General features: G+C 34.1%; 1 protein-coding gene across 4 annotated transcripts in view; it reads right to left on the bottom strand.

The window, feature by feature from the left end:
* The window catches only part of LOC136037653 (regulating synaptic membrane exocytosis protein 1-like), a 371,730-nt gene that overhangs the window by 95,101 nt on the left and 253,361 nt on the right, over positions 1-23,268 (bottom strand). For all 4 annotated transcript variants that reach the window (XR_010620002.1, XM_065720373.1, XM_065720374.1 and 1 more), the window contains exons 11-13: positions 17,662-17,827; positions 12,660-12,743; positions 2,721-2,917 (exon numbers count right to left, since the gene is read on the bottom strand). Coding sequence is in view for 3 of the 4 variants with exons in the window: in XM_065720373.1 (XP_065576445.1) it covers positions 2,721-2,917; positions 12,660-12,743; positions 17,662-17,827 (447 nt within the window). In the remaining variant the exon portion in view is untranslated. The remainder of the gene's footprint in view (positions 1-2,720; positions 2,918-12,659; positions 12,744-17,661; positions 17,828-23,268) is intronic.

The raw sequence follows: 23,268 nt of genomic DNA, 5'->3' as shown, positions 1-23,268 counted from the left end.
ACAATATTAACGAAAATCAAACCATCAGATTCAGCGTATCAGAGAACCCCATTGTAGAAGTTTCAAGCTCCTATCAAAAATGTGGAATTTGTATTTTTTTTGCCAGAAGGCAGATCACGGATGCGTGTTTATTTGTTTTTTTTCCAGGGGTGATCGTATCGACCCATTGGTCCGAGAATCTTGCGAGAGGGCTCATTCTAACGGAAATGAAAAGTTCTAGTGCCCTTTTTAAGTGACAAAAAGAATTGGAGGGCATCTAGGGCCCCTCCAACGCAAATTATTTTCCCACAGTCACCGGATCGAAGTTCTGAGATAGCCATTTTATTCAGCGTAGTCGAAAAGCCTTATAACTTTGTTTTTGGGACGAATTACTCCCCCACAGTCCCTGTGGGAGGGGCCACAAGTCACAAACTTTGACTAGTGCTTACGTATAGTAATGGTTACTTGGAAGAGTACAGACGTTTTGGGGGGGATTTTTAGGTTGGGGGGTTGTGAAGAGGGGGATATGTTGGGGTAGCTTTCCTTGGAGGAATTTGTCATGGGGCAAGAAAAGTTTCATGAAGGGAGAGCAGGATTTTCTAGCATTATTAAAAAAAAAAAAATGAAAAAATAAATATGAAAAAGTTTTTTTCAACTGAAAGTAAGGAGAAACATTAAAACTTAAAACGAACAGAATTTATTACGTGTATTATGGGCTCACCTCCTCCTAATACCTCGCTCTTTACGCTAAAGCATTTTTAGTAATTTCAACTATTTATTCTACGGCTTTTGTGATTCAGGGGTCATTCTTAAGAAATTGGGACAAGATTTAAGCTTTAGTGTAAATAGCGAGGAACTGACGAGGGGTGAATCCCTTCATATACGTAATAAAAACATGAGAATACAGAAGTTCGTTACGTAAGCTAATTTGTAAGTTACCTATATCTTTTACAAATAAACATTCGTAAAAAATTAAAAGTTCTAGTTGCCTTTTTAAGTAACCAAAAATCGGAGGGTAACTAGGCCTCCTCCCCCGCTCCTTTTTTCTCAAAATCACTCGATCAAAACTACGAGAAAGCCAAACAGCCAAAAAATAAATATGCCAATTTCGTTTTAATTACTTCGTATATAAAAGGACTGCTTCATCATCAACGCCCCGCTCTTTACGCTAAAGTTTTTACTGTTTTAAAAAGTAGAATTAAGAGAAAGAGTCAAACTTTAGCGTAAAGAGCGGGGCGTTGATGAGGAAGCAGCCCTTTTATATACGAAGTAATTTCTGTTCGTTTTAAGTTTTAATGTCGCTTCTTACTTCCCATTAAAAAAACTAGTTTTTTTACTTAATTTTATTTTAACACCGATAATTCTAAACACCATAACGCTTAATAGATAGGGAATGTGATTCAAAACAAGCATCGGGGAAATTATAGTTCCAGATATCTACTTCTTATTCTCAGTAACCCCAACTTACAAATGGCAAATTGCGTTCGAGGCTTCTCGACTGGCCACCACAGTTAATATCAGAAGAAAAAGGACAATTAAAAAAAAAGAAGAAAATTAAGATTAATATTCAATATCAGAAGAAATGAGAAAGTATTCCAGGGCAAAGTCAAAAGGACAAACATCCTGCTTTGTCCTGCTTTGTCCCGTCTTGTGAATTTTGCAATAGTAAGATGAATTATCCAGATAAAATTTATTTAAATATGTTTTCTTTTGGTTTTTTACAGCGTTTATGCTTCTTTCTTTTCTCTCTCTATTTTCTTTATATATTCAGCTTAAGATAAGTATTTCAGTTTTTTTCCCGTTGATAAAAGCTTCTGGACAATGAGTCGAAATATACTGACAATTATTATTATCAATGCAACAAAGTTTATTCTTGTCACATACCTTTAAAAAAAATACCTGTTTTCCTATATATTCATTTTGTTTTAATTGCATTAAAAATTTTTAATTTACTAGAAACTAAAAAATATTGTTTGCACAAATATTAATTACTGATGCTACAAGCCCATTAATTTCCACAAAATATTTATCAATACCTTTGATATTTTTTTCCCATTTAGTATTGCAGGTCATACAACGTTGAAAGAAAAAAGCTCAATTTGTTGCTTAATTATTAATTTTTAATTCACTCATTTTTGTTAAACCTTCAGTCCCAAAGTGATATTCAATATTTTTATGATATGGACATTTATCACTAGCTAATATTTGCTCAGCTTCTAAGCTTGATGGAAAATAACTTTTGGGACATAGGGTAAGATATCGGGAAAGAAAAGAATTTAAAGGGTATATACGCACACGACCCAAAAGAGAAGGAGTAAAAATAGATTATAATAGAATTTTTTTTTCATTTAAACAAAAATATGCACATACAAACCTGGAAGACGGCGGACTTGCGCAGCGATATACTTTAATGAGAAATCAACCTTGACCTTTATCAATGAATAAGGAGTTTCTTTCTTTTGTAAATTTTTCTTTTAGGAAGTTACGATAGCAATTAGCTTATTAATTAAATAGCAGCTTTAACCAAAGTTAACCAACAGAAAAAAAAGAACCGAAAATTATTCCGTGCATGAAAAAATAGTACTTTTTAAGGTTAGCAAATACTCTAGTAATTGTTTCGTCTATATCTTAACCATTGATTAGTTTATGCATGGAAAGAGCAATTCAATCCCTCCCCTTAATAGTAGGGTGTTCCAAGCCCTTTGGGCCAGTTAACTACTATTTCTAAGTAAAAAATTTACCTTGCAGAACTTCCAAAACTACTTATAGATGCAACATCACATCTTTTATCCCTCGGGCCCGGACCTATTGCTGCTTCTTCTGGATCGAGCTCTGATGGGTCGGAATCAGAAAGACGGGAAGTTGTTGAAGGCGGAGAAATATGATCTAAAGAGCCTATTGGTGAGCAAACCTCAGTGTCAAGATAACCCCCACGTCGCTAAAAAGAAAAAGAACGATTTAATTAACAGTTTTTCTCGCTATAATAAAATAATCATTGCATCCATAAAACATTTTTGGTTTTAAATCTTTTTAAATGCTTTTTATAAGTTTCGTCCATGATATAAACCTCAACGACAGTTTTTTTTTATTTAAAATTCGTATCAAGGAAGAAGAAAACGCCATAACATTGATAAAATTTATTTATCCAATTTAATCGTGGAAAATCACTGCTTGTGGATAGTATAACATTAAAAAAATGGATTTATAATGAAACGGTAAGTTCGAGTCCAATGTTTTTAAAGTCTAAGACCAATGTTTTAAGCCTTTTTTATACCCCATATTTAGGTCAGTTTTAAGAGGTCAAAAAGTGCTTAAATCTGAATTTCCGGTAGAAGCGATTATTATATTTCTAAAGAACATAAAAAAAGGCATCGAGTGGTATATTCACTTTATACGAAAGCCAGTAATACTGTTTGCTATAAATTAACCAAAAATTCACCGTTAACCCTGTTGGATTTTTACTTACTTGTCTGCTACTTACAATAGAAATGACTAATGCCGAGGGTGTATTGGACGCAACTAGACACCCCACAGGCAACAGAATCTGCATAATATAAAAAGTGGACTAAAATTTCCCAAGCTCTGCGTTTTGCCTTGACTGTGGTCATGTGTTGGCGACACAGGACTTCGGAAGCTGGTAAGAACAGCCCATGCATAGAGTCATCTCTCTTCACACCTCTCTGTGGGTATGACTGTATAACTAGATCAAGATTATCGGGCTCTAGATTATCTTTCAATCAAGATTATCTTTTTTTTTCCTCTGAGGAGTTGATGTCCCATGTGTTCTGTTCGTGGTGTGTGGTTGTCTTCTCTGCGCTTGAATCCCAGGCCTCAGGTATGTTCTCTATGTTTTTTTGTTTTGTTTTGTTTCTCCTTCTAGTTGTTGCTTACATTGTATCCCCCATAAATATATTGCCTATATTGAATTTATTGCTTACATTAGCCTTTCGAGGCTATTATTCCCCTTGTATCCCTGGCCATGGACCCTTTCGAGGGGAATTACGTGTATTATAATTCGATTTTGAATTGTATTTTGTATTGTCTTCTATTTAATATCTCTCTCTCCCTCCCCCCCCCCTCTCTCTCTCTCTCTTTCTCTCTAGAATTATAGAAATTTAAAAAGATTGCAAGCTGTTTTTACATCAAGCTCCAGTCCATTGTCCATGTTAATTTCAATCTTCTACATCAGGTGTAGACAGTTTGGGCAGGCAGACCTGGATTTGTGGCGTTGAGAGCCTAGGGGCGTTCAATGCCAGGGGTCGCAGTGAATTATCACTGAGTGGTTTATTTTTCGTAACAAAAACTGGACTGATCTGATTTATCGTCAAAGTGCCAAGCGCACTCGGCTGCCAAAGTGCCTCGGCTCGGCTGCCAAAGTGCCAAGCGCACTCAAGTGCCTCACAGAAAAATGATTAAAAAACAAACACAGGAGTTTTGTGGCCACTTAAAACCTGTCAAAGTTCTCCCAAGAATGGCAACTGAAAGTTCGATATAACCATTTCTTTCATTACTTTTGGCTCATCACTTGCATTCTTTTCAGTGCTTTTACCTTCCCCGGATTTAGGGGATACAAAAAAACTCAAGAACTCATAATTTTTTTATATTTATTTTGTTACTTATTTACGAGTCGGACAAAAATTTTGGACGGTGGAGGTTCAAACCCCCTAAACCTCCTGGATACGGCCTTGCAGATGTATCATTATAGGTATCTTCTGGTAATAGCTGACTGGCACTTGTCGGTTATTGAAAACTCACCCAAAAAGTCAAGGCAGGTTGATCCTACCGTAAATAAATAAAAAACCAGTTTTTTTTTAACAGAAAATAAGGAGTGACATTAAAACTTAAAACGAACAGAAATTACTCCGTATATGAAGGGGCTGTTCCCTCCTCAACGCCCCGCTCCTTACGCTAAAGTTTGACTTTTTCTCTCAACACTAAATTTTAAAACACTAAAAACTTTAGCGGAAAAAGCGGGCCGTTGAGGAAGAAACTGCTCTTATCATGTACGTTGAGTTTCTATGACTTTTAAGGGGTGTATTTTTGATAGTTAATATTAAATTTGATGAAACTTACATTTTACATTAACTATCAAACTTTTGATAGTTAAGATCAAATTTGAAGACACTTACATTTTTAAAATCAGCATCAAAATCTGATTCCTTTGATATATCTCTTAGTATCAAAATTCCAGTTTTTAGGGGTTCGTTTACTATTGAACTGGGTCGCTCCTTACTACAGTTCGTTATCACGAACTGTTTGACTAAAGTTATAACTTGAATCAGAATCAAGATGCCCTCAAGCCATGGCTATCTGAAGAAAAAGTCAAGACAGACAGTCTGAGTGAGAGGCAAGGCTGAATAAGGCTTTTACAGGATTGTTTAAAACTATTCAAATACAGTGCATTCTGTCTAAGTCCAATGCATTGTATCGTCCATCACTTGTTTTTGTAGCCATGAAACTGGTTTTACGAGAAGCAATATAAGCGTAATTCTTGAATGTGTTTCCAATACCCGACATGTACCAGTTGACTTTTCACCGAATATGTTTACCGCCTTGATTTTTCGTTTCTGTATCCTCAAAAACTTACAATGTGAAATTTAAATTATTTAGTTTTTGGTCGACATTCTATATCAGCATTAATATTCCATCCTAAAAGAACAAAATTTAGTATTTACAGCCTTTCAATTTCTGCTGCCTAATTCATAAGGTCACCATAGTAACATTTCATAACAATCTGAAAAATAAATAGTATCTTGCTTCATCTTCTGATATTACATTTCCAAAAAATCACTCAAACATATTTTTATGAAGGTTACTGGGTCAAATTTCTTCTCTAATTAAAAAATCTTATTAATAGAATTACGGCCACAAATCGACTATCATAGAGTCGGCCATCAGAATTCAGAATCCCTTAGAATACGCATAAAAAGGCGAGGAATCATTCTGAGACGCACAGTCCTAAATCCAGGGCGGGGTTTTGTTTATTTATATACAAAAAGAGCCGTTCAGAAGCCAAATCCATCGAATTGACCTACTATAATTTTCTTTCAGGTTTTAATGTCAAAGCTAACTTTCAGCTTTACTACATTTTTTTAGGTTCTCAAAACAAGGCTTAAGTTCATTTAATTCGTAATTTAATAGGTTTAAAGGACAATAATAGGTCTCAGAAAAGTGTTAAATATTTCAACCCAACGAAAAAAGTACCATCAAAATAAAACAGGTTCTTCTTAAAGCCAATTTAACTGCAATCATACTGTAATGCACGTAAACCGATTTTTCAAATTCAAAAGAAAATAACAAAAACGCAAGAAAGTAAAATCGCAGTTTTTTCTTAAACAGACAAATGATACATTGCGATGGCACCAAACATCAAAGATAACCAGCAAAAAACAAGTTTTTCAGATGAAAGTGAGGAGCAACATTAAAACTTGAAGCGAACAAAAAATATTCCGTATTTGAGGGGGAGTAATTACCACTTCATCAGCACTCACTCTTCACGTTAAAGTTTTAAAGTTCTTTAAAAATTCGAATTTAACGGCCCTTGCGTTTAAGGAGTTGTTTTAAAAAAAATCGGGGCAAAAAGTCGAACGTTCGAGCAAAGAACGAAGTTTTAGTTTTTGTCCGAATGAGCCCTTTTCCGGTCTTATAGGACTATTTGTTCAATACGATCTATGAAAAAAAATGAGCAAGAAAAAGAAGAAAAAAAAAAACAGAAAAAATTACAAATTAACTGTTATCTTTCTTCTGTAATAATCTGTTATCTTTCTTCTGGCCAAAAAGAAAAAAATTCTGCATTTTGTAGACAGGAATTTGAAACCTCTACAGCAGGGTTTTCTGATATATTGAACCTGATTGTGCAATTTTCATTAAGATTTCTGCCCTTTGGGAATGTTTCCCCCTCAAAATGAGGCAAATCTTCTCAGGTTAATCCTTTTTCCTAGGTAGCATTGAACTTAATGATATATATATATATATATATATATATATATATATATATATATATATATATATATATATATATATATCTATATATATAAAAATAAGTTGTCTGTCTGTCTGTGGATCAGGTGACGTCATGTTTCTGTGTCGGCTGACGTCATGAAATTAATTGTCGTCATTTTTGGTTTGACGGTGACGTCATTAACGGTATTTAAGACATTTGTTCACGGAAAAATGTTTAATTGTAAAATGACTGAAGAACCTACAATGGCAACAGCCGAGGAAGCTGCTCAAAGAGTCTATGCCAAAAAACTTGCTGCTGATAGAGAAAGTAAGAAAAGAAAGCGTTCCGAGGAATCACAAGAACAGCAAGAAAACAGGCTTGCGGCTAAAGAACGCAAAACCGCGCAGTTAGATGAAAATCCACCTGGACAGCGAGAGTCAAAACATATCAAAACTGAAAATGATAGCGATGATGATTGGGTTTGGGATTTTGACTTGGATAAGGTCATCAATGCCTACCAGATTTAAGTTAAAAAAAAAAAAAAAAAGTTCGTCGATATGTACTTCATAGTGACGCTGAAAAATAAAGAAGAAAAAGAAAACTGAAAAAAGAAAAAAGGTAAAAAACTAAAAAAAAACTAAAAAGAAAAAACACTCAAAGAGAAATTACAGACCGGGACACAAATGACGACCGAGACAGAGGGAATATAAGTGACAACCGGGAACCTCAAAGAGAAATTACAGACTGGGACACCCGGACACAAATCACGACCGGGACACAGGGAATATAAATGACGACCGGGACACAGGGACACAACAACAACGGGGACGCTGGGGGCACAGGCGGGATATATAAATGACGACCGGGACACAGGGATTGTTCGAATAGAAATTACAGACCGGGACACCGGGACACAAATGACGACCGGGACACAGGGAATATAAATGACGACCGGGACACTCAAAGAGAAATTACGAACTGGGACACCGGGACACAAATGACGACCGGGACACAGGGAATATAAATGACGACCGGGACACAGGGACACATCATTAGAATAATGAGGTATAGATCTGAATACGGATTGTTTTTCCCATGGACAATTATATGTTGCATGTTCAAGAGTCAGTAAACCTGACAATCTATTTATATGCACAGACAATGGGACAGCGAAGAATGTTGTATATTCGCATGTTTTACGTAGTTAAAAACATATATTTATATCTATCTCTATTCACAGGTGGGACACAGGGACACAACTACAATGGCGCGTAACTAATATGGCGCGTAACGACTTACGCGCGCGGGGGGGCTTGGGGGGGGCGCGAAGCGCCCCACCAACTAGGTGTTGGGGTGGCGCGAAGCGCCACCCCAACAGCTAGTATATATATATATATATATATATATATATATATATATATATATATATATATATATATATATATATATATATATATATATATATAATCAACATAAAAGGCCAATTCATTAAATTTAAAAATTGTTATCAATATATCTTTTTAAAAGTTTTGGTTACTATTGGGCCGATTCGCTCCTTACTTACAGTTCGCTACCCCGAAATTTTAATTTTAAATCTTAATTAGTCTTGTGATATTATTTTTGATTTTGCTGCTGTAAGATCAAAACAAAATACATGATCTTAATTGAATTCTAGTGAAATTTAAAGCAAAATTGAATTCTAGTGAATGTAAATACAGGTAATGGTTATTTTTAACAATATAAATTCTATTTTAGATCAATCCAACTAATTTCATGCTATCAAACAGTTCGTGGTAACGAAATGTAAGTAAGGAGCGACCCGGCTCAATAGTAACCATAAATATATAAAACAGAATTTTGGTACCAATAGATACATCAAAAGAATCAAATTTTTATGCTGATTTTAAATATATAAGTCTCATCAAGTTTAGTCTTAAGCTTTTAAAGTTACGACCGTGATAAAATTTATCTTATTTTCCAAAAAAGGGGGAAACATCCCCTAAAAGTCATAGAATCCATTATCAGATTCAGCGTATCAAAGAACACTACTATAAAAGTTTCAAGCTCCTACCTGCAAAGATTGTATTTTTTTTTGCCAGAAGAAAGATCAGAGATGCGTGTTTCCTTGTTTTTTTTTCTCAGGGGTGATCGTATCGACCCAGTGTTCCTAGAATGCAGCAAGAGGGCTCATTTGAACGAAAATTAAAATTTCTAGTGCCCTTTTTAGTGACCAAAAAAATTGGAGGGACATTATTTTTGTTTAAAAAAAATAATGAGAAATTAAATAAACAGGTTCCCTCAGCTGAAAGTAAGGAGCAACATTAAAACATAAAACGAACGGAAATTATTACGTATATAAGGGGGTTATCCTCTCCTCAATACCTCACTTTTTACACTAGGGTATTTTTAGTAATTTCAAAAGAGCTATTTATTCTAATTAAACGGCCCTTGTGATTCAGGGGTTATTCTTAAAGAATTGGAACAAAATTTGAACTTTAGCGTAAAGAGCGAGGTATTGATGAAGGGGTAAGCCCTCTCATATATGTAATAAAAATATACGAACATAGAAGTTCGTTACGTAAGCTAACTCGGAAGTTACGTATGTTTATTACTAATAAAAACGTCCGTAAATAAAATTAAAAGTTCTAGTGACCTTTTTAAGTAACCGAAAAAATTGGAGGGCAACTAGGCCCCTTTCCCCGCCCCTTTTTTCTCAAATTCGCCCGATAAAAATTTTGAGAAAGCCATTTACCCAAAAAAGTAAAATTAATACGCAAATTTCGTTTTAATTATTCATGTACGGTGAGCCAAAACCAAAACCTGTATTAATTGAAAAACGTCCATAAATTAGGTAAAAAACAAGTCTTTTACAACTGAAAGTAAGGAGTGACATTAAAGCTTAAAATGGGCGGAAATTAGTAAATGAAAGGGGCTGTCCCTTCCTCAACGCCCCCCTCTTTACGCTAAAGTCTGACTCTTTCTCCCAACTCCACTTTTGAAAAAAAAATAAAAACTTTATCATAAAGAGCGGGGCGTTGAGGAGGGGACAGCCCCTTTCATATATGAATAATTTCTGTTCTTTTTAAGTTTTAATATCGCTCCTTACTTTCAGTTAATTTTTTATTTATTTAAGAGTATACTTAAACTTGTTATTCAGATTCAAACACTAAGAAGCGAATAATACAAGACAATTGTTTCTTTTTGCCTTTTTCTGAGAAATGTTTTATATTTTTATACTTCTATTAAGGTAACTTGCCCCCTCCCCAGGTTACGAAGCCTAAAACCACTGTACAGTTCAACGCAAAAGTTTATGAAAAAGAAAAAAGTCTCGCTACCAAGGACTTTCTTTAAAATCCAGAATTCCATTAAAAAGGTATTGCAAGCAATAAGGAGAAAGAGATAAGATACCATTTACAGCTATTTCAAACGTGACAGGAGTGAATAGCCCCGGCTCTTCCAGGTTGGATATGTGACAATCAGATATTAGAAACGTGTTTATATGGAATATGAAATGGCTTTAGAACGACGTGCCAATTGGAACTAAGGCGAAAAGAATAAAGCAATAAGAGTTGTTAGAAAATTAGAAATTCTTGGGATTTCTGTGACAGGCCCTCATATCCATAGAGTATCCTTTCTGGTAGATAAGAGAATGTACTACGCGTTCAATATCAACGACAAAAATTAAGAAATGTTTGTTGGCGTCAACAACTAACTCGTTCAATGATTTTGGAGGAAACAAAGGTGGTATGTTTGGCATAGATCCTTCGTATAGGGGTCAGGTCCTTGATCGCTGATAACTCCAATTTACAAAGGGCTGTGCCAAGTCGAGAACTGTGGATTTTTATATAACTTACAAACAGTTCAAGTTAACGGACTGTGAATAAAGAACGACTTGACCCAATAATAACCGAAATTTATAAAAATTATGTTTGGCAACATTTAATACAGCAAAAGAATTGAATTTTTTGTTGATTACAAATATGTAAAATTCATTCAGTTTAAAGTTCTCCATCATAAGCTACGAGCCTGAGAAAACTTGTTTGATTTTCAAAAAAGGGAAGAAACACACCCATAAAGTTAAGTGGTGAATATCAGTGGTTCCCAAACTATGTTACGCGTACCTACAGGGGTATGTTAAAGCCTTAGGGGGGAGGGGAAAAATCAGTAATGGTGGTGGCAATTCATTCCTAAGAACATTAAATTTATGTTACATTTTTGAGCAATATTCATTTTCTGAGCAATCAGTTTTTCCCCGTGAAAAAAAAATCAAAAGACTTTGGCCCTTGGATATAGGGCCAAAATATTCATTTGAAGTTCGAGGAAATTTTACTGTCTTAAAAATTCCCTATTATTTTACTTATTGTTGTTTTTATGATGGAAAGGCATTGAAGTTGTCGGCGTTATTTGCTTATAGAACTCGACAATTTGATGCGGATGACCGGCAATGAGATCTATACCCAAAGGACTATCCTAATTATAACACTTTAGGCCTCAGTCGACGGATATCAGAAAAAAAATCCTATAGTCCTTTCCATTTCCTAGTTCTTTTGAAATGACAGTTTAATTCAAATAATTTAAGCAGACATCAAACCAGGAGAATATTGTCCCTAGAATTGTCTCCGTATTTTAAAACTCAGCATGAAAATATCCATCTTTACGGTTGCCGTTTAAGCCTCTCAATGTCGGGTATTCACAAAACATGGGCAGAGAAAACAATGTTTTTCCCGGAAATGAGATGAATATACGGATTCCTTTAATTTTGTCTATCTCTAGCGAAAATTCATGTCTCTTAAGCCCACCAAGGTTAAATTCTAGCCTATGAATGTTTGGACATAACAACTTTTTATCAATTTTTCAGTACAACAATTTTTTTTATGTTTAGCACAATTATGTTTAGCAGGACTTCACGTGATGAAAACATTATTTCAAAAATTGAATGCACTCTTTTTACGTTGAAAATCAGTAGCTTCATCGTTAATACAAATAAATAAGGAAACAGTACCCTTCTTTTGTTTGAAAGTTGTCAATCCTTAGAAAATTTATATATTTTTAGAATGGAGCAAGAGGTACCAAAAGTAACCTATTTTGTGCTTACTACCACACAGTGGCGGTTCTGGCCTCTCTTGCACCCGGGGCAAAATATTGAATAACACCCTGCCCCACTGTCTTTCAAAGATTGAATGCCAAATTTCAACAAATTTTTCATTTATTAACAAAATTGCACCCTCCACTTATTTTAATAAAAATAAAATAATAAAATGATTCTAACCGATAGATTATTTATTTGGAATACTACGCCCCCAAAATTTCTACTTAAGGAGAAAGTGCTTTGTCTCCCCCCTAAAACCACCTCTGCTACCACATATAAGAAGGCAATTCAAATTTCTTATTAAAATGTTTTGCTGCGTCTTTTCTTCTAAAGATCAGTAGACAACAATTTCTATAATGTTCAATAGTGGCGTATTTAGAATCAAACGAAAGATACATGTGACCCACTATGTGCGAAAGGGAGGGAATTGAGCGACCGTAAGTTCATATTGCCATATAGTTTATCGGGTAATGGGGTCTGGAGTTATCGTTCTGACAAGGTAACCAATTCTACTTATATGTATACTCAATTTAGCTTTGATTTTGTAACTCTGAAAATGATTTTTTCAAATCTTGCAGTCACATAAAATAAAAGTTACATGAAACATATTAATAACATAAAATTTAATTGTTAATAAAAGTAGTATACCTGATTTATGGACTCCTCACATGCGGTCAGATAATACCACTCTGGCTCTCCGTCCAGAAGGGCGGAAGAAAGCTCAATAACAACCTGAAAATCGATTTAATGATTATGTCTTTCATTTTAAGATGGTTTTAAAGGCTCACACTTAAAAAGACTTGTGCTATAGGCCTAAACTTCCATGACTAGATGAGTGGTGGTATTTATTTTTAATTTTTACATACTTCTCGGCAATAATAACCTGATTGTTGAGATAAATTTGAAGACAGTTTTTAGGTTATAAAACATTGCTTTTCATTCAGGATTTTTATCCACTGAAAGATATTGCTTTTTTGGTTCTGGCTACCTTTGCTTACCATATTGCTATTAAATTAAAAAACAACCTTTTTTGTCCCATTAAAAATAAGGAGCGATATTCAAACAAAAAACGAATAGAAATTATTCCATATATGAGGAGGGCTATCCCTTTTTCAACATTCGCTCTGTACGCTAAAGTCTTAAAATTCTTTAATACTTCTCGTTCATATTTTATGGCCCTTGTGTTTGAGCCTTCTTTCTTAAAGAACTGTAACAAAACGTCAAACTTTAGCTTTTGACCCCCCTCCACGCTCTAATTGTCAACGAGCAAAAATTACGAATTATTCACACTCTTAGTATTCTGCCTATTTATAGGTAGTGCAGAAATAGAGGGCTGAGGATTGTGTTTACTTCTCCAAGACAAATATTATAAAAAAAACACCGATTTTTTATTATTCATTAAAAAATGTGCAAAAAAGAAGTTTTTAAAGAAAAGTAAAGACCCATATCAAATTTAAAAACAGCCGAAATAAAGTTTATAATAATTTAAACTCTAGATGGCCAGAAATTACAAATAAAAAATATTTGAAACCCAAACCGAACAGGAATTAAAATAAATGATTTGCATTAAACAAAGAGATAACAGATACTGGTGTAGATGAACAAATAACTCTTAAAACTATAAAAAATGAAATTGACTATTCAAGTCAAACTTAAAACGAGGAAAATTACTTCAAACAGAAAGTTTAGCTACTAGCCTCTCCCCCCTCCTCTAGTTGTTTAAAATTCTAAATCATATTGCGTCATTTGTGTTTTTCGAAACTACTTTTATTTTGGACTTTGTGCTTTGTTTCTTAAAACATCGACTACAAACAAAAATAAATCACTATAATAATCAAGATGACTAGAAAGAACTAATAAAAAAAAACTCAGTATTTGTAATGATATTAATCACTGGAAATGTAGCGTTAGCAGTGGCATGTTAGTGGCACGTTAAAGAAACGCGAGTTTTCATGAATCCTCAACGGCCCCGATCCTGAATTTAGAAAAACTTCTATAACAAGGTTTAAAAAAAAATTGTCTATCAAATAACATTTTCCTAGTTTGTAAATAGCAACTTTTATTTAGTTTCAATTGAAAAAGTAATTTACAAGGACAAAAACATTCTTTGGGAATCATAAAAAAAACCTTAAACCTTAAATCTGAAAAAACTTAAAGCAATTCAAGATTTTTGTTTTAACTTTTTTTTTTAAAATAACAAATATAAATAAATAGTAAAACTTGTTTTCAGAGTGTACAAAGTTTATCTTACTATCTATTATGAATATACAATTGATATGTCAATATTACAGAAATTCCATAATAAGATACGAAGGCACTTTCAAGACTTGAAGTACTAAAAAAATATAATGGAAAAGCCGGGACGAAGCTGTGAAGCCTTTTAATAATCTTTGTGAGGAGGGAAGCCTACATATGCTTTGGCATTACTGCAATTGGCAGAGTTTGCAATTTAAAACGGACCTGACCACAAAGAAAAATATACAGAGATGTTTTAGAATTGCTTATTTTTTTCTCTTTATGGATTATTTATAACTATTTTCTATGATTTGTAATCGGCCGCAATCAGCCTACGTAAGCTATAACCGGTAACTGAGGTAAGAAGCACGAAAACTGTTTAGTAAATACTAATAAAAACATTTAGTAAATGATCTAATGTAGTAACTTATTGAATAAATGCTAAGTAGTTCTCATGTTCATTGGTTTCCTAATTAATAAAGGGATTATGCAAATATACTTTTGACGTGCTTGAGAAGCAAATTTGATTCCCAGAGCACTTCTGGGACAATCCCTTGAACAAGGGTAAACAACTATTCTTGGATGCCTTCCGATATCTTACAGAGTACCTTCCGATCCATACCCACTCTAAAATATCAAGCCTTTTATGATTTGCCCTGAAATATCATAGCTCCTTGTTTTTTGGTTTCTTCCTGAACTACACCCCCTCCCCAGAGAAAAAAGGCACATTGAATCGTGCCGGCATAACCAGATGCAATGCAATAGCGGAGCAAATAGTAAAGGCAATAAATCTCCAATGTTTTATTACTGTTATTTTTACAATAAAAGATTACTTGGCAAAACTACTGAAGGACTACAAGACTAATGTAGTTCTTTCTGAAATATACCCCCCCCCCCCAAAAAAAAAAAATGGCACATTGGTTCGTACCGGCTAATTTATAAAAAAAAAGATTACTTGCTAAGACTACTGAATGACTGCAAGACTACTGCAGTTCTTTCTAAACTACACCCCCTCCCCAGCAAAAAAAGGCACACTGAATCGTACCGGCTAATTTATACAAAAAAAAAAGATTACTTGTTAAGACTACTGAGTGACTACAAGACTACTGTAGCTCTTTCTGAACTACCCCCCCCCCCCCATAACAAAAAAGGCACGTTGCTTCGTAGCGGCGTAATTTATAAAAAAAAGGTTACTTGCTAAGGCTACTGAATGACTACAAGACTACTGTAGTTCTTTCTGAACTACACTCCCTCCCCAACAAAAAGGCATATTGAATCGTATCGGCTAATTTATACAAAAAAAGATTACTTGCTAAGACTTCTGAATGACTACCAGACTACTGTAATTCTTTCTGAACTACACTCCCTCCCCAACAAAAAGGCATATTGCTTCTTACCGGCTAATTTGTACAAAAAAAATTACTTGCTAAGACTACTGATTGACTACAAGACTACTGTAGTTCCTTCTAAACTATATCCTCTCCCCAAAAAAAGGCACATTGTTTCGTACTGGCGTAATTTATAAAAAAAAAGTTACTTGCTAAGACTACTGAATGACTACAAGACCATTGTAGTTCTTTCTGAACTACACACCCTCCCCAACACAAATGGCACATTTCTTCATACCTACTAATTTATACAAAAAAAAATTACTTGCTAAGACTATTGAATGACTACCAGACTACTGTAATTCTTTCTGAACTACACTCCCTCCCCAACAAAAAGGCATATTGCTTCGCACTGGCGTAATTTATAAAAAAAAAAGATTACTTGCTAAGACTACTGAATGACTGCAAGACTACTGCAGTTCCTTCTAAACTACATCCTCTCCCCAAAAAAAGGCACATTGAATCGTATCGGCTAATTTATACAAAAAAGACTACTTGCTAAGACTACTGAATGACTACAAGACTACTCTAGCTGTTTCTGAACTACCCACCCCCCATAACAAAAAGGCACGTTGCTTCGTAGCGGCGTAATTTATATATATAAAAAAGATTACTTGCTAAGACTACTGAATGACTACAAGACTACTGTAGTTCTTTCTGAACTACACTCCCTCCCCAACAAAAAGGCACATTGCTTCTTACCGGCTAATTTATATAAAAAAATAACTTGCTAAGACTACTGATTGACTACAAGACTACTGTAGTTCCTTCTAAACTACATCCTCTCCCCAAAAAAAGGCACATTGATTCGTACTGGCGTAATTTATAAAAAAAGATTACTTGCTAAGACTACTGAATGACTACAAGACTACTGTAGTTCTTTCTGAACTACACACCCTCCCCAACACAAATGGCACATTTCTTCATACCGACTAATTTGTAAAAAAAAAAAAAAATTACTTGCTAAGACTATTGAATGACTACACGACTAATGTAGTTCTTTCTGAATTACACCCCCTCCCCAACAGAAAAGGGATATTGCTTTGTACCGACATAATTTATAAAAAAAGATTACTTGCCAAGACTACTAAATCAAAGTCAGAAATTTACTCAATGAATCTTGATTATGAGAATTTCCGGGAAAAGTCTATTGAATCTGAATGGAAGTTAGGTAAAAGATGGTTCAATGCTTTTGGCAGGACTTCAATATTTTTTTATTTTTTTTTTCACTGGTCAGCATTGTAATGCAAAAGCACTTGTGATGATGCAACGCATTAACTTGTCCCAGCCACGTGTCAATTACTTTAACTTCCTATTCTTTTTTATTACGGATCAAGATGTGGAATTTCCTCTGAGGAATATGAAAATTATAATTATTGACCTATTAAAATTTATCGCAGAAAATACGAGCTGGATGATTTTCGTGACCAGATAAGGATTTAAGAGGAATATGCTTTAGTTTCCGATAGGGTCCTTGTGAATAGTCTTAGGCTGTTGGCACTTCAGGAGAGGGGCTACATCTCATTTTAGAATGATCAAAATATTAGGAAGATAAATGTGGGATTTTAAGAAATATTAATATAAGATTGTGAATTATTTTGATCCTTAAATGAACATTTTGGTTCTATATCCAACGTCCGTTCTCTGCAAAGCACTTGTAAAAATAAGAAATAAAATAAAATGCCTGACCATTAATACTAAAACTAAAAATTAAAACAGTCCCAAAACCAATTACTTTAAGGACTACAAACCACACGAAACAAGGCAATTCATTCAGTCAAAAAGATAATCAAGAGCATACCTTCTACGCTATTCTAACTTTCTTATTGTTATTTAAATGAATAATTCGGCTCTATATCGAGAAATTGTAAATCATAAAATGGAAATTAGTATGCTCTTCTTAATTGTGACTGTGATTGTCATATTTTTGATGATTGACAGTATATAGCTTCCTTTCACTGCAAGCATCTTCATCATTGTCATTAAAATCCTAAAAAAGCTCAACTTGGGAAGAGAAAAAAGCTCACCTCTCCGATGTAATGACTAGCTTCATATCTGTCGTAGTCAAAAACAGTTACTTCTAAAGAGCGAATTCTAAGGTCTGCTCTTCTAACTGGTGAATACAGAAATGTTTGATTCCAACGGGGCTCTAAGGTATTCGCTATAGCTCTAGTGCGTCTTTTTGACTTTTCGCTGAAAAAAGTGGAATAAATAAAGTCTAAAATCCTTCCAAGTCTTCCATGATAAGAGATTGTTTTGATTTAAACAGTTTAATAATCTAATAATTTTAAAAATTGTAATTTATAACTATTTCTATTTAAGAATAACGAAAAATGTTCATATATTATAAATGTTATTATACAAGTCTCGGAATATTTAAAAATTTATTCAAAAATACTATAAAACGGCTATTTTTATAATGAAAAGCTTAATGTAATTCATACTTTTCGGAATATAATAAAATAAAGTTTTACATCGCAATCGATTGAAAAAGATTTTAGAATATTCTTTTATTAACCAATAAAAAAGAGTATGTCAATTAAAAGTGACAAGAAATTATTTAAATTTTTTCCACAGATAAAATTTCTGAAAGAGAAGTAAAGAACCACATTAAACCAAAGACGTGCAGAATTAAAGTCAGGCAATATTGAAAGCGTGAAATGACTATAAATCCAATTTTAACTATTACTACTAACAACTTACCGCAGCACCAATCCGCCTGAGCCCAACACAGCTACGCACACTCCTCCTCCATTCCAATCTATTAGTAGCCTCCCTCTTTACACCCTCCCAGGAAGTTCCCATTTCCTTTGAATCTTTGCTTTTGACATCCTCCCACCCCAGATGAAGAGGACGTGCTTTCTGTTTAGCCCTAGACCGTTGGCTGAAAAAGACAATCTTCTTCAGTCTGTCATCCTTCATCCGCAAACATGCCCTAGCCATCTCAACCTTTCTTTAATTATAGCCCTAGAAAGCGGGATTGAAACACATTTTTCGTATAGCCTACAATTTGAAATACGGTCAGTCTGCCAGGTACCCAGAACAATCCATGGGCAATTTTACAGGAAAACATCTAGTAACTCTTCCTCTACTTTTCGGAGCTATGCTTGAGAGCCATGTTTGAACACCGTCATCGCCGTACCTTCCAATATTCTAATCTTGGTTTGCAAACTTATCTTCCCATTCTTCCAAACCTTTTTTTTAACTGTGAAAAACACCCTGAACCTTGGCTATTCTATTTTTAACATCTCCACTCCTCCCACCGTCTTTACTAATAGTATTATATAAAAAAACTAGTTTTTTTTTAACTGAAAGTAAGGAGCGACAATAAAACTTAAAACGAACAGAAATTACTCCGTATATGAAATGGGTTGTCACCTCCGCAATCCCTCGCTTTTTACGCTAAAGCTTTTAATTGTTTTAAAAAGCAGAATTGTGGCAAAGAGTCAAACTTTAGCGTAAAGAGCGAGGGATTGCTGAGGGGACAACCCATTTCATATACGGAGTAATTTCTGTTCGTTTTAAGTTTTAATGTCGCTCCTTAATTTCAGTTAAAAAACTAGTTTTTCTCATGTAATTTCTGAACGTTTTTGAATTAATGCATGTTTGATTTTGGTTCTCCACACATAAATTATTAAAATGAAATTTGCATATTAATTCCTTTTAATTCTTGTATAAACCCCTTCTCCTCTTTATTAAACATCTAGCTGTAATCTTAACTTTCCTCTAAGACACCATCAGTAACTTCACAGATTGTTTTCCTAAAGTTATTCCAACCATCTTCCACATTTTCAAATTTTAAACTCTCAATTTTAGCATTCAGCTGTTCCTGGAAAGTTTGTCTCAAATTCTCATCCTGGAGTCTACCAACATCATAATTTCCCGGGAGGTAGTTACCCTTGCGAAATCTCAGCTTTACACCTTTTTTGATAGTGATCGAAATCACAATCGATAAATATCTGTAACCTAAAACGAACAGAATTTAAAAAAAAGAGCAAAAAAACTTTTTTTCTGAATGGCTTGTGGCTTAGAATCGTTAGCCCCTAGGTCAAGGATACCCCAACATATAGAAAAAATGTTTCTCAACCAAGAGAGCCCCAATATACAAAAAAAATAGACTGGGAGCAAAAGTATACTGGGAAGCCTGTTTGTACTGAATTGAAGCTTAAATATAAAATTCCTACAAGGGAACCCCATTAAATAAAAAAGAAAAAAGAAAAGTTATGCTGTATCCATTTGCCTCGTCAGAAAATATGCTCAGTAATTTAGTATTCTTTCCAATAGTTTATCAGCAGACTTAGTATATCACATGTTCAGTCAAATGTGACTTGTCCTTGAAATGTGCTTTAGATTAGGATTGTTTAAATGAAAGCTGTATAATTATTTATCGGAGCACAAATAATGCAAGTGCAAGCTCCATTAACTAGAATTTATTAATGAGGCAAAACTCTCAGTCCTATTTCTTACCTACCCCCCCCCCCCCCAAAGAAAAATTAAATAAATAAAACACAATCTGTGCTTGAGACAGAATTTTATTTAAAGAAACCAGATATGATTTATAACGGCAAAAATTTGAAAATGATTTTGGCTGTATCGATTTTTGACGCCCGAAAATGAGCCTAAAATGTGTTCTATCTCTGGTAAACATGCGGTTTGCAAAGCATGTAGACAAAACTGGATAAACCTTAACGAAGAAAAAGAATTTGAAGTTTGGCTGTATCAATATTTGACGCCTAAAAATGAGCCAAAAAGTTCTGTTTTCTCCCTATGACTTAAAATTACGGGATATGTAGGTAGGGATAAGAGGATTTAAATCGAGAAAAAAAAAATATTGGTTCATTCCAACCAAAATGAGATCAAATTTTATTTTTCTCCGATTAGCTTACTCGGAATGGACGAAATGAAAATAAGAGAAGACATTATGAAAAAAAAAAAATGCTTTTTCGTCCGGTGACGCACCAAAATGTGTAAAACATTTTTTTTAATCGGCATTGAACTTCCAGGACAAGCATACTGGGTCAAAGGGACTTTGATAAAGACAAAAACTTTGGATGAAAAATTTATTTGTCTAGATTCACAGTTCGAAAAATTTGGTTTAAGAGCAAATAAAGTTAAGGCTGACACAAGGTTTAGAGGAGCAGCAACCCCACTCTTATTTGTTGTAAATTAAATAATTTTTTTTTTAAATGAAAGCAAGGAGCGACATTAAAACTTAAAAACGAACAGAAATTACTCCGTGTATGAAAGGGGCTTTTCCTCCTCAACGTCTCGCTCTCTACGCTAAAGTTTGACTCTTTCTCTTAATTCTACTTCTTAAAACAGTAAAAAACATAAATTGAATTCAATCCGAATTCAGCTGTATCTCTGTTTATGGAATTATTCTTGATTATTTTTTTTTTTTCGATTGTTTCCCTGAACATTTGCTTTAAACCTTGGTCCCTAGAAATCAAAGAGACATTCTCAAGCAAAATAAAATGATTTGGATAATTAAAAATTTGTTTCGATAGAGCCGACTTGAAATCTTCAGGTTTGGAATTTTGCTTTAAGGACGATGAAATAGAACTATGATGTTGTAGCAGTTTCATTTTCAAATTCTGGTTAGTACATCCCACATAAGAGCTTCCAAAAATACATGGGATTTTATTAACCCCACTTCGTTGCCCTACCTACGGAAGTTCGATCCTTTCTAGAATTTAAAAATCTAGCCAAAGTACTGCTACCTCTTAAAGCTACCTTTAAACCATTATTTTGCAACATTCTTTTAAGTTTTTAAATCAATATTAAATTAATTTATGTTTTTAATTAAGTTTTAAATTTAAGTCTTTTAATTTTCCTTTAAAATTCTTTTAGTTTCATCCCTATTTTGAACTGTTATATTTTCTCATGGAAAGGCAGTGTGGTCTTTGAAATTGTATACTTCTACTGTAAATAACTGAAAATAAATTCTATAGGTCTTTACAAAAAGTGAGAGATGAGCAATAATGGGAGGGGCAATGTCGAAATGACAATTTTATTCTCCTTATTAATCGACGTATTGACCCAAATAGACATCTTTATTAGTAAGTTTCGCAAGAACTAATCCTTTCTTGATTTTCTTATTAAGGAAACTATTTGTTTCTTGCTTCTGTCAGCTTTTCCCCCATTGATTTGTACACTAGAAGGCCATTTCTTTTGGCTATATTTAATTAAGTATTACCAAAGTTACAAATATGACTCTGAAGCATGGGCGCTCCGAAAAGCAGATGAAAATTTACTAGATGTTTGCCAGAGAAATTGCATACGGGTTGTTCTGGGTACTCGGCTGACTGACCGTATTTCAAACAGTAGGTTATACGGAAAATGTGGTTCAATCCCGCTTTCAAGGGCTATAATGAAATAAAGGTTGAGATCGCCAGGCCAGGTTTGCGGATGAAGGATGACAGATTGCCAAAGATTGTCCTTTTTGGCCAACCGTCTGGGGCTACACGGAAAGCAGGTCGTCCTTGTCTGGGTCGGGAGGATGTCATAAATAAAGATTTAAAGGAAATGGGAACTTCCTGGGAGGGTGTAAAGAGAGAGGCCTTGATTAGATTAGGTTGGAGAAGGAGCGTGCGTAGCTGTGTTGGCCTCAGGCGGCTTGGTGCTGCAGTGAGTTATTATTATTATTATTATTAGTAGTAGTAGTAGTAGTAATATTCATTCTCGGTTTTTGACAGCCAAATTAGATGTGCTGGCCAAAATGTTTTTTCTCATCTTTAGTGATTGTAATAAGAGAGCTAAAACCAATTATAAATAGATTTTTCATTGATTAAACTCCACTGACTCGGATAAACCACTTTCTACATAAGCAGCATTTCTGGTTGCAGTGTTTGACGAAGAATTTAATAAAAAAAAAAAAAACTCAATAAAAAGCTGCCTGCACAATATATTGTGATGGGGAAGGGAGGGAGCAATGTTTATCATTTCCATATAGTCTGATCTAGGGCTCTTTATATTGGCCGAATTTGGGTTTTGAGGGTCTTGTATTCTGAGAATTGTCACGCAGTCTTTTGAAAGACACCTTTTAAGTTGCATTTCATATCTTTTGAGTTAAAATAAATAGAATAGCGTTAGACAGGTAAAGCATTACACAGTTCAAGCCCGTAGTAAACAAAAAGAATGTTTCGGTTATACGCTACCTGGCGCCTTAAGTATAGAGGGTATTTAAATAATCAAAGCTATTTGTACTAAATATTAAGCTTTTAGACTTACCACAGTCAGCTTTAGACTTCCCTCCAAATTCTAATAAAAGAGTCCGTAAAGATTATTAATAATTTGTCCGTTTAGTTCTCCAGTATTTAGAATATAATTTTGTTTTCCACCTTTTCAGTTCAATTTCTATGTATTTACTGATTTAATAACGCTTAGGTTATCCTCGAATATATCAATTAATACTTTTTTTAACATTTAAACTCAAAAAGGACAAATTTACGATTGATGGAGTGAGAGAAAGCCTATTCCATAAATTTTTTCCCCTTGGAAGGAGGTAATATCTTTAGCAACGAAACTTTAGCTATAATATCTTTCATTAGGAATTCTAATAAACCTCATGATTCAATTTTATTTAATTTTCTATTAATTTAACTACTAATTATGTTTAATTACTTTTTTGTTAA

Source organism: Artemia franciscana, chromosome 17 (genome assembly GCF_032884065.1).
Source record: "Artemia franciscana chromosome 17, ASM3288406v1, whole genome shotgun sequence".
NCBI classification, from domain to species: domain Eukaryota; kingdom Metazoa; phylum Arthropoda; class Branchiopoda; order Anostraca; family Artemiidae; genus Artemia; species Artemia franciscana.
Note: the sequence above shows the minus strand (reverse complement) of the source record. Positions and strands in the feature narration are given on the sequence as shown.